The 16185-nt window shown below is 39.2% G+C and overlaps 1 protein-coding gene across 1 annotated transcript in view; it reads right to left on the bottom strand.

Moving 5' to 3' along the window:
* The window catches only part of MUC2 (mucin 2, oligomeric mucus/gel-forming), a 52395-nt gene extending 37051 nt beyond the window's left edge, over positions 1–15344 (bottom strand). The window contains exons 1-13 of the mRNA XM_061380417.1: positions 15275–15344; positions 12062–12326; positions 9247–9361; positions 8476–8566; positions 7982–8091; positions 7533–7749; positions 6954–7079; positions 4697–4814; positions 4236–4374; positions 3527–3637; positions 2469–2538; positions 930–1067; positions 195–359 (exon numbers count right to left, since the gene is read on the bottom strand). Of these exons, the coding sequence (XP_061236401.1) occupies positions 195–359; positions 930–1067; positions 2469–2538; positions 3527–3637; positions 4236–4374; positions 4697–4814; positions 6954–7079; positions 7533–7749; positions 7982–8091; positions 8476–8566; positions 9247–9361; positions 12062–12326; positions 15275–15344 (1735 nt within the window). The remainder of the gene's footprint in view (positions 1–194; positions 360–929; positions 1068–2468; positions 2539–3526; positions 3638–4235; positions 4375–4696; positions 4815–6953; positions 7080–7532; positions 7750–7981; positions 8092–8475; positions 8567–9246; positions 9362–12061; positions 12327–15274) is intronic.
* Positions 15345–16185: the final 841 nt, after the last annotated feature.

The following is a 16185-nucleotide window of genomic DNA, read 5'->3' as shown; positions in this document are numbered from 1 at the left end:
CCCTGCCTTCCAGCTCAAGATTCCTCTGCAATCACCCCCTAAATCTTCACTTCAGGGATCCTATGTATACATACTTGCAGAAATTAATTATTAATTTGACAGTCCTCTAAAAAGAACCATCAGTGCCACACTACAATGCTTAAATGCCTGTTGCAGTAATATACAGCAACTATCTGACTTATTAATGTGCTTACCACTTTCAATGCTGAGACTGCAGGGGTCTTCCAGCTTTTCTGCCTGGTCTGTACAGGTGGATTGAGCTTTCCATGTGTTAGCAAAGGCAGCTCCTGTAGCTTCTACCAGCCCACTGGTTGTTTTAAAGTCATCACCTTCCATTCCATTAAAGTTTCCACAAAGACCTATTGAAAAAGATGGTTAAAAAAAATTACATAATCATTCTTATTCAAAGGTCGAAGGGAAAGCAACTATTCATCACAAACATTAGAATCAAAGTTCATACAGCTGATTATTCCACTGTTATATTAATGCATACTATAAGTAGTGAAGATTAAGGAGACCTACTTTAAATCTTTACCTGTTGAGAAGAATATTTTTCATGAAGATACCACTGCCTCAGAAGACCATCATCCTGTTCTGTATGTTTTATGCTTTCTGATGACGTTAAAACCACAAATTACACCAAAAACCTGATTTTGTGACTTGTTAAAAAAAGAAACTGAATACAACAGTAAGGAATATTCTAGGAAACATTCATGTACTGGCACTGGAGTGATAGGTGACTTCAATGTGAAATAATAAAAATACATTTCTAGTTTGCTTGAGTCAATTCTCTTTCAATGTTTTGGTTTCTGTTTTCATTTTCCTCCTCTTGAATCAGTAAGTAGCATGAATTATTACTCATATATGAATACATGACTCTTCAGCTGTGGAACAGCATGGCTTTGTTTCCCATTTGACTAGATACTTACCTTGAAGTTTTCCTTGAACTGATTGATCCACAGTTGCAAACAGCTGCATGACTGGAAACAATTGGATTTGCAGCTGAAGCCCAAAAGAAGTTTGTACAACAAGGTAGTAGGAAGATGGCTTGAATACCGAGAAGCTGGCTGAAAACACAAAATATGAACTGTAGGGTAAACACGGGATGCCAAGAGAAACACTTATTAGATTCTAAGTTATAACCTGCCATGAAATCTCTGAGATGAGAATCAAAGTAATCATTTCTTTCCTCTAAAAATTGCTGGCTATCTACATACAGTGCTCATCCCCACAGCTTTACACTGGCAAACTCACTAAACGTGAATTTGACTTCTGCATCCAGATTGTTTATAAAAACATTAAAGAGCACTAGCCCTAAAACTGAGTGTCACTGGGGAGCCTCACTGATGACTGTCTGCCAGCCTCTTGTAACCATATTTATTGTAACTCTGAGAACAATCTGTCAGCCAATTGTTCACCCAACCTATTATGAACTTGTCTAGCTGTCTGCTGGACATTTTGTACAGAAGGATAGTCTGAGAGACAGTATCAAAAACTTTGCTGAAGTAAAAAAACCCAGTATCTACTGGCTAATCAATTTCTTATAGCAGATCACTACTGTATGCTCTATTTATCCATTTAATCTTCTTATTAGATGGTCTACTTTCTTTCCCAGAGCACTTTAATTTCTCTAAACTTTCAGCTACACACTGTAATTGTTTTTGCACAAGTACTCATGAATGTACCAGCCCATGAATACTTCTCCTTTCAGACGAAGAATTATTTTCTTTAATCTGCAGATAGGCTGGTAAATAAGAAGCAACGCATGCCATATCAGTGTGCTGCCTGCACTTATCTAAAAAGGAGTGCTAAGAGAAGTTCTGCATTCCTTTCAACAGTTACTCCAAGAGGCCACAGCTGCTGTCTGATAATGACCTTTCACCAGATGTTATGTTCCTACATTAGGTGATCTGAGTCAGCCTCTGAAAGTGTCTGTCTAAATTCACTGCTTATATTAAAAGACATTGATGCATCAACTGAGCCGAGAAGATGAGATGATGATACACAGTACAACCTTCTTTCCTGCCCTAATTGACCAGAAAATACAGCAGTTACCTTCTGCCAGGCTTTCTTCCCACAGGGAATAGAAAAAAAAAAAAGCATGGGGAAGAAGCAGGATGGTGCAGACATGTCTAAGCCTCACCATGAATGAGAGCCATGACATACATCATGCAGCCAGGGTTGGCTTTAAATATGAGCCATGGCAATTCCTCTTTCCCAAGCTACATGCCAAAGTACTTTCAAGAGGTATGAAAAATAGTGAAACGACATTTTTTTCAATCATCTGCCGTATAGGCAGTCCGCCCATAAAATTCTCAGTGATGACTATTAAATCACATTCATCCTCAAGTTGTTCCAAAATCTGAGCAATTTCATATGACTGTTTTCCACTTTTGCCTCTCAAAAGATACACCTCCACATGAGAAGGCAGGTGTATGACATATGACACACAAGAATATGTCCCTTACCTGACACATGAGGCACGTTCACGGTCATCTCATTTAGTAACACACTGCCATCTGATCTGAAAACCACCACCTGCATAATAGCAAATAGAATCAATGAGCTTCCATCAATGAGAGGAAAAGGAGCTAAAAAAAAATAATCTAGAGGGGAGACATTCTGCACATTTAGACTGTGGCTAGAACTTAAAATCTTTGGAATGAAGAATCTGTCTGAAAATTGAATGTGCAGCAGACCTATAGGATACAAGTAAGGTTTTGGCTTGCTGTTCAGTGTTTCACTTACACCTGCCTACAACAATTTATAGCAGTAATGAAACACAAATCTCATTTATATTGGCCACTTTGCTTCCAGCAAGAAAATGCTAGGCCTTCAAGATCTATATCAAGTTCAAAATCTCTATGAAAGCATGTGCCACAGCTCCAGTGTAATGATTTAATATGATTCGGGCATGGTAAGAAAGCATTTTGTTAAACTTCCTCATAAATGAGAGCCTGTACATACAGAAACATAAAATTATGGGTTTCTGATTTGGTTTGGGTTGGGTTTGTTCTAGTTATGCAGGAAAGGACATGGGACACTGGAAACATGGAAGGAAAATTATGTGTACATGTATGTAAAATTAGGTATAAATATAATCTAGATATTCCTATAACAAAACAGAATACCAAAATGAATGAAAATATAAACATTTAAGAAGGTTGGATTGTATCAATATTCAAAGATGGTGTCTATTCTGAAGAAGACACAATTAGGTCTATAAAATGTATCGAAATAAAGTAAAATGTTGTGAGGAGATGAAGAATGGCACTCTTACTTCCAGCCAACTCTGAATATAGTAAGAAGAATCATATAGCAGAGGAGGAAAGGGGGAAATGTCATCTTATTTGAATCTCATCTTTTGTACTCTTTAGGTCTATTTTGAGTTGTCAAGGCAGAAGCCTGAGTTGCTTTTCAGCCTGAGGTGCCTGATCTGTCCACAACAGTGACTCCAGAAGGATTAGTTATTGCTGTACAGTAATGGAAATACGCTAATTTTCAACGTATCTAGCAGAACACTTACATTTTTTTTGTCATCTACTAGCAGCACAACAGTTTTCAAACAGGTATGCCTGTCTGTGGAGCCACAGGGAGCCAGCTCTGCCAGGAGAGCATGACTGTCATTTACAAAACCCTATAATCACAGGGAAATAAATACCCATTAGTCAAATCAAAGATTTCAGAAGATTATTTCCAAAACAATGACTAAAGTAATCAGTTACAATAATAATTGCTCTAGAACTTAGCTATTAAGACCACCATTTTAGCACTGGTTTTGGAATCCGAACTGCCAAGGGTTTCTAGTTCAAGATCTTTGTCGTTCTCTAAAATAACAGGCCCAGCTCCTTTCCCTAGCTGACTTTGACACTCAGACACATGAACAGCTATTACCAATCTGGTTGAAAGCATCTAAACCTAAGAACTGCCAATTTTTGTAGCCTACGTATTCATGCAGCCAGAGTGATCCTTTGATTTCTTATACATGAAGGACTCCACTGGATAACAACAGCATACATAGTCTACTATCTCACTTTGTTAACAACCTATTGTAGTAAGTGCCCAACTCCTCAGATGGGCTATTACAGCCCCTCCTAAATGTTTCAGTACAGTTTTCAGCATTTCTACTTCCCTCATCCTATAAAAATGGAATAAAACAATTCACAGCTGTTACATATCAGTGCACAGACATCTGTATTTACTCAAAAAGAGAAAAGCTCTACAGTGCACAGTACCTTGGACAACACATAATAACAGTCTCCATGGAAGGTGTATTTCTTCCCATCAAAGGTGGCAATATGGGAGCCTCCTTCCACTGAACATGTGCCTGGACAAGGTAAATCTTTGCACGTCCATCTGCCTGAATCACAGGTGCTATAAACAGACAAATAATTTAAAAATGCTTGTAGGTATTACAGGAGCTAAGAGCACTGAAAGCATCTGCATACCTAGCAAACAGCAAGAAAACCACAAGTGTTTTTAGAATGTGTATTTGACCATTTCCTTAAGATTTCCCCTCTGCCATATGCCATAGACACAGGAAAACTTTTAAAAGATTTGGTTGTATAAATATGCAACATAAATGCTCATTTCAGAACGTTTTCAGGAAGTCTTCTATGATTAAGTGGAAGACTGAAAAACACAGACCCATTTACAATCAAGCAAAGAAAGGTATATAAACAACTGTGATCCTTACCATTCTTCACATTCATTAGTAATGCTTTCTCCAGGTGAATACTCATTTCCATGGAGTTTGCAGTGGCACTGGCTAACAGGTATGCATCCTTTTTCAGTAATATCATCATACACAGTTCCTGCAAAGCACAACAGTAAACTATTCCAGCTCTTTCTGAAATAAGTGATTTCCAGAGAGGAGAACTCTCAGAGGAGGCATGCTCTCAATACAGCACAGAAAGCAAAGGCCGAAATTATCAAAACTGAAGAATACTGTTTTTGCTTGTTATAAGACACAGCTTTGAAGATGTAAGTCTACTTGTTTATGTACCTACACACAGACAAAAAGGTTAAAGCAAGTATACAAGAACAATCTCAGACATTCACATGTTTAGGTTTTCAGTCATTCTGGCATACTCTGTAGACTATCATTGTAATATTTATTCTTGAGGCTGACAGTAGAATCATAGAATCATAGAAGAGTTAAGGTTGCAAAGGACCTTAAGATCATCTAGTTCCAACCCCCCTGCCATGGGCAGGGACACCTCACACTAAAAAATGTCACCCAAGGCTCTGTCCAACCTGGCCTCAAACACTGCCAGGAATGCAGCATTCACAACTTCCCTGGGCAACTCATTCCAGTACCTCACCACCCTTAGAGTAAAGAACTTCTTCATTATATCCAATTTAAACATAGCCTTTTTAAGTTTTAACCCGTTACCCCTTGTCCTATCACTACAGTCCCTAATGAAGAGTCCTTCCTCAGCATCCATATAGCCCCTCTTCAGATACTGGAAGGCTATGAGGTCTCCATGCAGCCTTCTCTTCTCCAGGCTGAAAAGCCCCAACTTTCTCAGCCTTTCTTCATATGGGAGGTGCTCCAGTCCCCTGATCATCCTAGTGGCCCTCCTCTGCACTTGTTCCAACAGTTCCATGTCCTTTTTGTGTTGAGGACACCAGAACTGTACACAATACTCCTAGCGGGGTCTCACAAGAGCAGAATAGAGGGGCAGGACCACCTCCTTTGACCTGCTGGTCATGCTCCTATTGATGCAGCCCAGGATACGGTTGGCTTTCTGGGCTCCAAGCACACACTGCAGCCAGCTCATGTTCATTTTCTCATCGACCAGCACCCCCAAGTCCTTCTCCACAGAGCTACTCTGAATCTCTTCTCTGCCCAGCCTGTAGCTGTGCCTGCGATTGCTCTGACCCAGGTGCAGGACCTTGCACTTGGCATGGTTAAACTTCATAAGATTGGCCTTGGCCCACTTCACAAGAGTGTCAAGGTCCCTCTGGATGGCATTCCTTCCCTCCAGCGTGCCAACTGAAACACACAGCATGGTGTCATCAGCAAACTTGCTGAGGGTGCACTCAATCCCACTGTCCATGTCACCAACAAAGATGTTGAGCAAGATCAGTCCCAACACAGATCCCTGAGGGACACCACTTGTTACTGGTCTCCAGCCGGACATTGAGCCATTGACCACAACTCTGCGTGCGGCCATCCAGACAGTTCTTTATCCACTGAGTGGTCCACCTACCAAACTGATATCTCTCCAATTTAGAGACAAGGATGTTGTGTGGGACAACACTCCAATGCTTTGCACAAGTCCAAGTAGATGACATCAACTGCTCTACCGCTGTCCATCAGTTCTGTAGCCCCATCATAGAAGGCCACCAAATTGGTCAGGCAGGATTTCCCCTTAGTGAAGCCATGCTGGCTGTCACCAACCACCTTGTTTTTCATGTGCCTTAGCATGTCTTCCAGGAGAATCTGCTCCAAGATTTTGCCAGGCACAGAGGTGAGACTGACTGGTCTGTAATTCCCCGGGTCATCCATTTTCCCCCTCTTGAAAATGGGGGTTATATTTCCCTTTTTCTAGTCATCCAGAACTTCACCTGACTGCCATGACTTTTCAAATATGATGAACTGTGAGTCTGAGAATTTCACTCAGTGACCCTCATTATCACTCTCTAGGCAAATGACATCCATTGTACTACAATTATTGAACCTAAAAAGCATGATTTTCTATATATTAGCAGAAATTAATTCATTAAGAAGTAAAAAGCAGATTTATTACCTGTATATGATTTAACAATAAAATCATTGGTTAATCAATTATAATATTGTTTAAAAACCTTAGAATAATTTTCACCTAGGGGGTGAAAATAGTACTAATTTTTAAGATATAAATTGACTACATTTAATATTTTAGCTTTGACCTCCTTCGCCAGAGCTCCTGGCTTTGTCCATATGCAATAGCTAGAATAACACTTGCCTTCAGGACAGAAACAACCATCCATGTAGTGCTCCTCACAAAGGCTGCTGATCTCCAAGTGTGAGCAAGTATCCATGCAGGGTGAGCTGCTTTCTCTGTAGATCATGGTATCAGGACAGGTTTTAGCTGAAAGAATGAGAAAGTCACCACCAGTTATTTGTGTATGAAGTTCATCATTCCTCAGAAACCACAGATCATACACCCTACTCCCTTCAAGTCAGAGATGTCCCAAGCCAGATATCATCTGGCAAAGCATGTTTCTGAACTGCTTCCCCTGCTTTTTATGTTTTCTTCTTTTGGTTTCGAGTAGATCAGATTATCCCAATCATCTGTAGCATCAGACCTCACAGGTTTTCAATGGGAACAGAATTTCTACTTGCTGAAAATTATTTCTTAATAACAAGGGTAATAGAAGAAGAAAAGAATATAGTATGCAGTTTATTGCACTACTGGCATGAAATTTGTAAGGTATGGATTAATTACACATAATTTGTGTAGAGAAAGAATGAATTTAAATGCAAATGTTAAAAGTGCTATACCCACAAAATATTTCTTTGTAAAATTCATATAGCTGCTTACGGCAAAAGCTGCGTGTCCTCCATTCACCCGGTCGGCCACCTGCATGTGAACACTGGCGAGAATACTCAGAGATGGTGCTGCAGAGGCAGAAGGAGTCCTCACTTCCATTACATGCACACTTGTCCTGCATGCAGGCTTGGATGTACATTTCCAAATTAAGACGTAAACGACAATCAGCAAATGCAGAGGAAGTCAGCAGCCTCTCACACTCATCATGCTAAGAAAGAAGAATAATATTTCAGAGATGTGTAAGCACCTGAGTTTCTAGACACTTCCTCCTTTGCCATAAAAACTTGTCTTCTGAACAGCAATAGTTATTCAAGAAGGAAGAAGAAATCATTTGCCCTAAAGGTACTAAGTTTTCCCAGCTACACACACACTAACACCCTGTAGCACAAGGATGTCTTCACGTGCCCATGCAAGTGAAGTTCACCACTAGGAATACTCACATGCCCATTGCAGCTTGGAATAGCCTGAGTTTCATCAGGATCTTCACATTTGGCACTGGGTTTGTTGATCTTCTGTAAATTCCCATACATAATTGAATTGTAGCTTTCATCTGTGAGAAAAAAATTACAAAAAGGACTTCCTGACCCCAGAAATTGACAACAAGGAGCATTTGATTCCTGGGACCCTACTGATCAAAGAAAATGGTTACTATGTTATGAAATGTGCCTGTCAGACACAGGCCTAGCTCTCAATTTTATCTATTATGTCTAAGTGTGCTTAAAAATTTAGAGTTAAAGAAGGCCAGTAGAAAAAAGGGCAAGATGGTTTATTGGGAATAAAATAACCTTAGACCAGGAATGCAGCACTAGAACATAATATTTATTATGGGGCACAGAAATCCCTCAGGTGAAATTTGCTCTCCTGTTATGCTCTTATGCACAATGCTTATCTGACTATCTTCTGTGGTAACTGTCACTATGGTAGGATGACTCACCTCCATTGACAAACTCATTGTAGATTGGAACTCCATTGTAATCCCCACAGAGACCACATGTATGGTTATTAAATTTGCTGTCCAGCTCTACCTAGATAACGGAAAGAAAAAGGAAAAACAAAAAAGAGTTATCTGGGCATGAAGACATTCCAAAACAAATACTTTTACTTGAAAGAGAAGTTACTAAATGACAGAAGTGATGGTGAACCCTAAATTCTCAGAGAAGTAGCAAATAAATTTGTAACATAGTTAATAAACACACAGATGCATAAAGTAACACAGTAAACAGAAAGAAGTGACTGAAGTTTCTGTATTTCAATAATGGAAGTAGTGATAAAGATGAAAAGGAAAGTATACTTAATACCACAAGACTACTGCTTTGGCTTAAATTTTCTCCCTTTTTTTTAATTGCATACTAGGATAAAATTTAAGTCTTGCTGTAAATTAGTAAAGTAGATGGTGGCAGCACTTCAAAAGACAAAGGAAGGAAAACACAGATTGGATTATGGGGGTGCTATAGCTACTTCTCAGAACACTTCTTCTCTCTTTCTTGAGACCAGTAAGAATATCTGCATGCCATACTGCTACCTCTATCACACTGCAGAGAAGGGAACTTCTATGTTTTTAAAATAAGGTACTATGAATGTCAGTTGGGTGAGTCAGCCCAACACTCTACCTCTGTTCAGTTTGTGAGAGTCAACTTCTGGTCAGTATACTGTAGTCTGTTAAACCCAGGAAAATGTCAATAAAAAAGACATGGGTCATACATACCATCAGTGCATCTTCTTGATTCCATATCAGAATCAGGCCTAATTTGGCATAAACCTTGGTGTAAATATCATTGCTCTCAATGACCACACCAGAGCTGTAGTGAGGTGTCTTCACACTGGGAAGAAAATCAGAGATTTTGCATTAGTATAGAAACATAAGACATGACATGATTGTCTGTAATAAGCAAAATGAATAGAGAAACCAGTCCCTGTCCACCTGAATTTAGCTGCACAGGGTGCCTTGTTTTAATGAGGCCCAAAACCCTCTCTCTCTGGCACTTGACATGATAACTTATCGCATTTAAAAGGAAAAACAATTTCAGAGGCAAAGCATCCCTAAGGGTACAGATTCTTCATGAAAGAAGCCAAAATGTTAGATGTCTTCAATTTAGTCAAAAGAAAATCCATCCTCATTGTGCTATTAACAGAGGATATCCAAACACTCACTAATAATTTACTTCAAAGAAAGAAGTAAAAACATAAATGGAAGCTTTTCTTTACCAAAAGATTTGACAACCATTTCAGGGAGAATGAATGTTCCTTTGCAAGGATCTTCCTTCTCAAAATAGTGTTTAAAAAGCACAGGCAGATACAGGGACTGCCAACAGAAATTTGAAAAGAAAGGAGCATGTAAAGAGGAATTCAGTAGTTTGTTGCAGTAGTTAGTTAAATATTTTTCAGTTGACAGGACCAAGCTTGTTAATGGTGACAGCAAGACATTATAATGTGACAAAACATTCTGAAGAAGGGTGAGCAAAGATGATTTTGTATGACAAAGAAGCAATTCACCAGATCTCTCTCCTGCTCTTGCACGTCTGTCTTACAGTGCACTGTTGAACTTAATTCAGCAATAAAGGGATTGTGGCAAGCAGCCTCATCCTATAAAACTAGATTCTGTTCAAACAGAAGTAAACTGGAATCCAGTAAAAATAACCAGTTAAATGTCTATAGATTTGCCAATATAATTGTTACAGGATTCATGTCTATGCACATCGCCTCTTCACTAATCTCTTGACTGGAAGAATTTTTATCTCCTAATTTCTAGTTGCTGGGATTTTTCCAGCTATTTATCTCATGCATTTTTAACATGGCCAAATGACTTACACACCTAAATGTTAGGAAGAAATTCAGAAGCCATTATTTCTACTTTTAGCTGCATTGTTCATTCTCTGGGCAAGGCTTTAAGAGATCATGTTTTTGGAGAGGGATTATAAAAAATTGGGCAACTTTTGAACTTTCAGCTATTACAGCATGGAATATTTCTATTTTCTTTTTTTCTAATACTAGGATGTTCAATCAATCAGTGGATCAGGTACCAAAAGGCAAATTAATAATTTTTTCTATTTTACTTTTCCCTTTAGTAGCATGAAATGCTATTTTACATGACACTGGATCACATGTCATTTAAAAAGCAACATGGAAAATTAAGTTCTATAAAAAATTAATCCTGTTCAACCTGCTCAGAAGAGATCCTATTGTTTTATGAAAATTATGTCAGACAAAAAGATACTTGGTTTAAGAAAAGCAAATTTTAAAGGATTTCTAAACTTGTTTTTCATTGAAGTTCTTTTTAAAACTTGAGTACACAATAAAGGGCTTCTACAACTTGGGACAAGAATGCATTTTTTACAGCTTCATGTCATTTTTTTTACGTATCTGGCATGATCCCTGGAAAACTGAATGTTACTTCCTATCTTTAAACAGATTTTCATTGCAGTGGCTTCCAAACTTGGGAGCAAAAGCTGCATTTTGAGCAAATCCCAGTCCTACAATGACAATAGAATTTATTTTTTTTTAATTATGCTAAATCATACCAACCCAGTTTCTTCCATCTTCGGAACTATGTCTTAATCTATGAGTTGCTTCACTTGTTTCAGTATGTATGTATATATACAGAGACTGAAGTGATAGGCTAACAACAGGAAAGGCTAGGTTAAGACAGTACTTGGCAGCAAGTAATGGTGTCAGACTAGTTCTTTGTGCAAGCATGTTACAGGAGAAGAAAAATACTACAGCTCATTGTGAAGAAGTACTTCATTGGGGACTGTAGTGATAGGACAAGGGGTAATGGGTTAACACTTAAACAGGGAAAGTTTAGATTGGATATAAGGAGGAAATTCTTTCCTGTTAGGGTGGTGACACACTGGAATAGGTTGCCCAAGGAGGTAGTGAATGCTCCATCCCTGGCAGTGCTCAAGGACAGGTTGGATGAGGCCTTGGGTGACATGATTTAGAGCGAGGTGTCCCTGCCCATGGCAGGGGGGTTGGAACTTGATGATCTTAAGGTCCTTTTCAACCCTAACCATTCTCTGATTCTATGATATTGCTATGTACAAATCAGTGTATATTTTGCATAATATCGGTTATAATCCCTTAAGGAATGACCATCAGACCTTAAAAGATTATTTATGAAGATCAGAAAAAATGATCTGCCACAAAATAAGAGAAAAAGACCCTAAAAAAAAAGACCCCATCTTAATTTCTGAGGATCTGCTAGACCATCTGCTAAAGTAAACTCAAGGTAACACCATAAAACAAATGAAACTCTGTCATTTTTATGCCTGGATTGTTTCCTGCACAACCAGAAGAACAATTCATTCAAACCTCTTCCCTACTTGCAAGAAACAATGATTAATACTAAAGTCTCTCTCCAAAGTAATTCTTATGCTGGATTTAAAGGTTTGGGGTTTTTTTCTGCACAAGCAAATGTTTGTAATAGTTTCCTTAATAGTATACAAACAGCTGTGTAAAGAATCAATCCTGGTTTAACTTCCCAGCACATTTACTGGAAATACTATTACACTAAAGGAACTTACATCTGCCCATCCACAACAACCAGTTTTGGTCTGAGGTACACTGTAAAGTCCTTGATTGTTAGCAGAATATACTGGATCTCAGGGTGGTTATTGCTGTTCAGAGCACGCTGAATATGGATAGAGAACTCCTTGTAAGGCTCTCGGCAGTCAGAAGCAAAATTATATTCGCAAATGCCAGGGAATTGGTAGATGTCTCCATCAAAAGTTTTGAAATGGTTGTTTCCCCAAGTGCTGCAGACATAGTGACCATGGTTTCTTGTCCTGCCTGTTAAGTGATGAAAAAGAAACAGGCATGAGAAAAGTGAAATGAGTAAGTTAGCATCAAAAAAGGTTGTGTTGCATTTTACAGTAGAAAGCGCTTGCAATTTCATGCCGTGATTCCACAGATCTCAAACCTCATCAAGTATCTACCCACAAAGCAGAAGAGATGGAAATATTTAATTAATTAAAATTAAAGACATTAAGAAATTAAGACATTAACAAATACTTCTGATAGTCAGGTATAGAATCACAGAATAGTTAGGGTTGCAAAGGACCCTAAGATCATCTAGATCCAACCCCCATGCCAGAGGCAGGGACACCTCACACTAAAAAATGTCACCCAAGGCTCTGTCCAACCTGGCCTTGAACACCGCCAGCGGTGGAGCATTCACAACTTTCTTGGGCAACCCATTTCAGTACCTCACCACCCATACAGTAAAGAACTTCTTCCTTATATCTAACCTGAACTTCCCCTGTTTAAGTCTGAACCTGTTACATGTTGTCCTGTCACAACAGTCCCTAATGAATAGTCCATCCCCAGCATCCTTATAGGCCCCCTTCAGATACTGGAAGGCTGCTATGAAGTCTCCATGAAGCCTTCTTTTCTCCAGGCTGAAAAGCCCCAACTTTCTCAGCCTTTCTTCATATGGGAGGTGCTCCAGTCCCCTGATCATCCTCATGGCCCTCCTCTGCACTTGTTCCAACAGTTCCATGTCCTTTTTGTGCTGAGGACACCAGAACTGTCCACAGTACTCCAAGCGGAGTCTCACAAGAGCAGAGTAGAGGGTCAGAATCACCTCCTTTGACCTGCTGGTCATGATCCTTTTGGTGCAGCCCAGGATACGGTTGGCTTTCTGGGCTGCGAGTGCACACTGCCGGCTCATGTTCATTTTCTCATCAACCAGCACCCCCAAGTCGTTCTCGACAGGGCTCCTCTGAATCTTTTCTCTGCCCAGCCTGTAGCTGTGCCTGCGATTGCTCTGACCCAGGTGCAGGACCTTGCACTTGGCGTGGTTAAACTTCATGAGGTTAGCATTGGCCCACTTTACAAGCATGTCAAGGTCCCTCTGGATGGCACTCCTTCCCACCAGCATGCCAACTGAACCACACAGCTTGATGTCATCATCAAACTTGCTGAGGGTGCACTCAATCCCACTGTCCATGTCACCAACAAAGATGTTGAACAAGACCAGTCCCAACACAGATCCCTGAGGGACACCACTTGTTACTGCTTTTCAGCTGGACATGGAGCCATTGACCATAAATCTTTGTGTGCGTCCATCCAGCCAGTTCATTATCCAAGAGTGGTCCACCTATCAAATTGATGTCTCTCCAATTTAGAGACAAGAATGTCATGCAGGACAGTGTCGAATGCTTTGCACAAGTCCAGGTAGATGACATCAACTGCTCTCGCCCTGTCCATCAGTTCGTAGCCCCAAAATAGAAGGCCACCAAATTGGTCAGGCAGGATTTCCCCTTAGTGAAGCCATGCTGGCTGTCACCAACCACCTTGTTGTTTTTAATTCATATCTCATAATCCTCACTTAGGTGAAGGAACTTGCCCGCATGAGGTTCGAAAACTTAACCCTAAGACTACTAACAAGATGGTGCATCAGTGCAAAGGAGCTGCTTTACCAAACACATGATATTATTCTGAGTCACAATATTATTTTTAGTAGTATTAAATATTTCTAAAAGCTATTTTCTTTCCTGATGCAACATGCACTAAAATGAAAAAAAAAGATAGGAAACCAAGGAACTACCACTCCTACTCTGGAAGGCAAAAAGCTTATATGTATTGAAAGGATTTGTACGCTGCAGAAGTTTTTAAAGAATTCTTTCTTTAACTAACAGAGTAGTGATTCCTATTATTACCGAATAGAAATTCTTCATAAGATAGGTCAGAAAATAACCATGGTAGGAGACAAAAATAATATTTTGCAACAGCAAAATATGAAGCTGATTATGATATTTGTTCCTTTCCCAGACATTTGTACTAACAAATAATACAAATGAACACAGTATGTGATAAATTGCAAGATGCTGTATATTAGGGGTAAACATGAAAGCTGAGCATAACTGAGAAGCTTGCCAAGGTACCAAAAGCACACACGCCACTCACCTACACAAAATTTTCTTGCAGTGTTTAATTTGAGAAAGCGAAATTATCAAGGGGACCTCTAAGTTATTGTATTTTGATGGCATCAATCATACCAAATATATCCAGAAGCTGATATACTTCTCTCCCCAGAATGAAGGCTACACAGACACTCTCCCACAACTCACAGCTGGGACAAAAAATGTAAGATAATGTTTTCCTCCCACTGCTGAATTCAAGATGCAGCAAGCAAGACCAATACCCCAAACGTGATCATGGCTCAAAATTCATCACCTATTCCTCCAAAAATAGCTTTCAGCATGACAGCTCCATTTCAACACTTCAAAGTTGATAAAGGAATAAATTAGAGCATTTACAGGATTATTAATGTCCTGAATGACAAAATCATCTTTGTCCAATGTTAGTATATTCACTTTTAAAGAAAGCACTTATGTCATTCCAAACTAACAGAAGGCACAATCATCCACTTTCTTCATTGATGTAACAATGAACCTCCCAAACTCTCATAGTTGTTTTCTGCCAAGTAAGTCCACTCATACCTAGGAAAGTCTCAACACATTGAAAGAAATGTAACACTGAAAATTTTTCCAAGCACATCAAACTAGAGATGAATGCAGTAGATATTGGTACTAATCTCTCCAAAGAGAGTAGTATCTTCTTATGCTTGCTGAGCTGCGTAGCCTCAGTATTTGAAAGTTTAAGAAATTTGAGGCACCTTAAAACTCCAGTGCATTATTTAAATGCCCTGCTTCTTTCTACCTCTGCAGTGGTATTTTAATTCTCTCCCTCTTTTCCAGGAGGCAGTCTGCTACCATTTAATTTCTAGATCTTACCTTTTCTTATTTCATTTGCATAGGAAAGAGCCAACCAGAGCATAAAAAGGCTGGCAACTCTTAGCCCCATGGTGGCTAAGGTGGGTGAACTGGGAACTCCACTGAAGCCTTTTCTTTATATAATATCCACTGATGCAATTGATTGTATCACAGGGGAGGAGATACAATGGGAGAAGGAAAGACGTTAAAAAAATAGGCACGATATTTACAGAAGATAAGAGGTAAACAGACAGGTATTTTTCACCATAAATGAAGGAATTCAGTATACAGGAAATGGTATAATATTGATTCAGTAATCATGCAGATTTTTATTGCTTTGTTTCACCTACAGGATTCTATGCTTTTAAATCCTTCAAATGCTCATGCCAAGTTTAACCTCAGTAACTCCTATAAAAATAGTAAATTTTGAAGTGGCTTAACAAAGAAATTCCTTGAAGGAAGTTTAGGATGATATACCCTCAAACAAAGGCTTCAGACCCAAAGGATTTTTCATTTTTGCCTATCACAAAGGATGATTTCTGTAAAAATTAACTGACGCTTATGAAGCTCCTTGCAGACCATAGTAACGGCTACAAATAAAAATGATACACATCTTATAAAATTACTTTGCAGGCTATGGTTAGATTCCCTTCATTTGTAAAGCTCTGGTAAGCATCTAAAATAAGGTATATAGCATGTACTGCATATTGTACCCAAAATGTAATTGAGATGGGGTGACAAGTTCAAGGAATTCACAGCAAAAGAGGTGCTCTAGTGAACATTGCCATGGCACGACAGAAAGTCCATCAAAAAGGTTGTAAGAGATGACACCATATTAAACTTAGGGGGGGAGGAAGGGAGGGAAAAGTAAAGGTAAAAACATTACTGTCCAGACTGAATAACAAATGTTTTCAGACAGAATCCCTCTAAAA

Source organism: Neopsephotus bourkii, unplaced genomic scaffold (assembly GCF_033783945.1).
Source record: "Neopsephotus bourkii isolate Nb327-2 ecotype Australia unplaced genomic scaffold, CSIRO-AGI_Nbou_v1 NB_1792, whole genome shotgun sequence".
NCBI lineage: Eukaryota > Metazoa > Chordata > Aves > Psittaciformes > Psittacidae > Neopsephotus > Neopsephotus bourkii.
The sequence above is the reverse complement of the archived record's forward strand: the minus strand, read 5'-3'. Positions and strand labels throughout refer to the sequence as shown.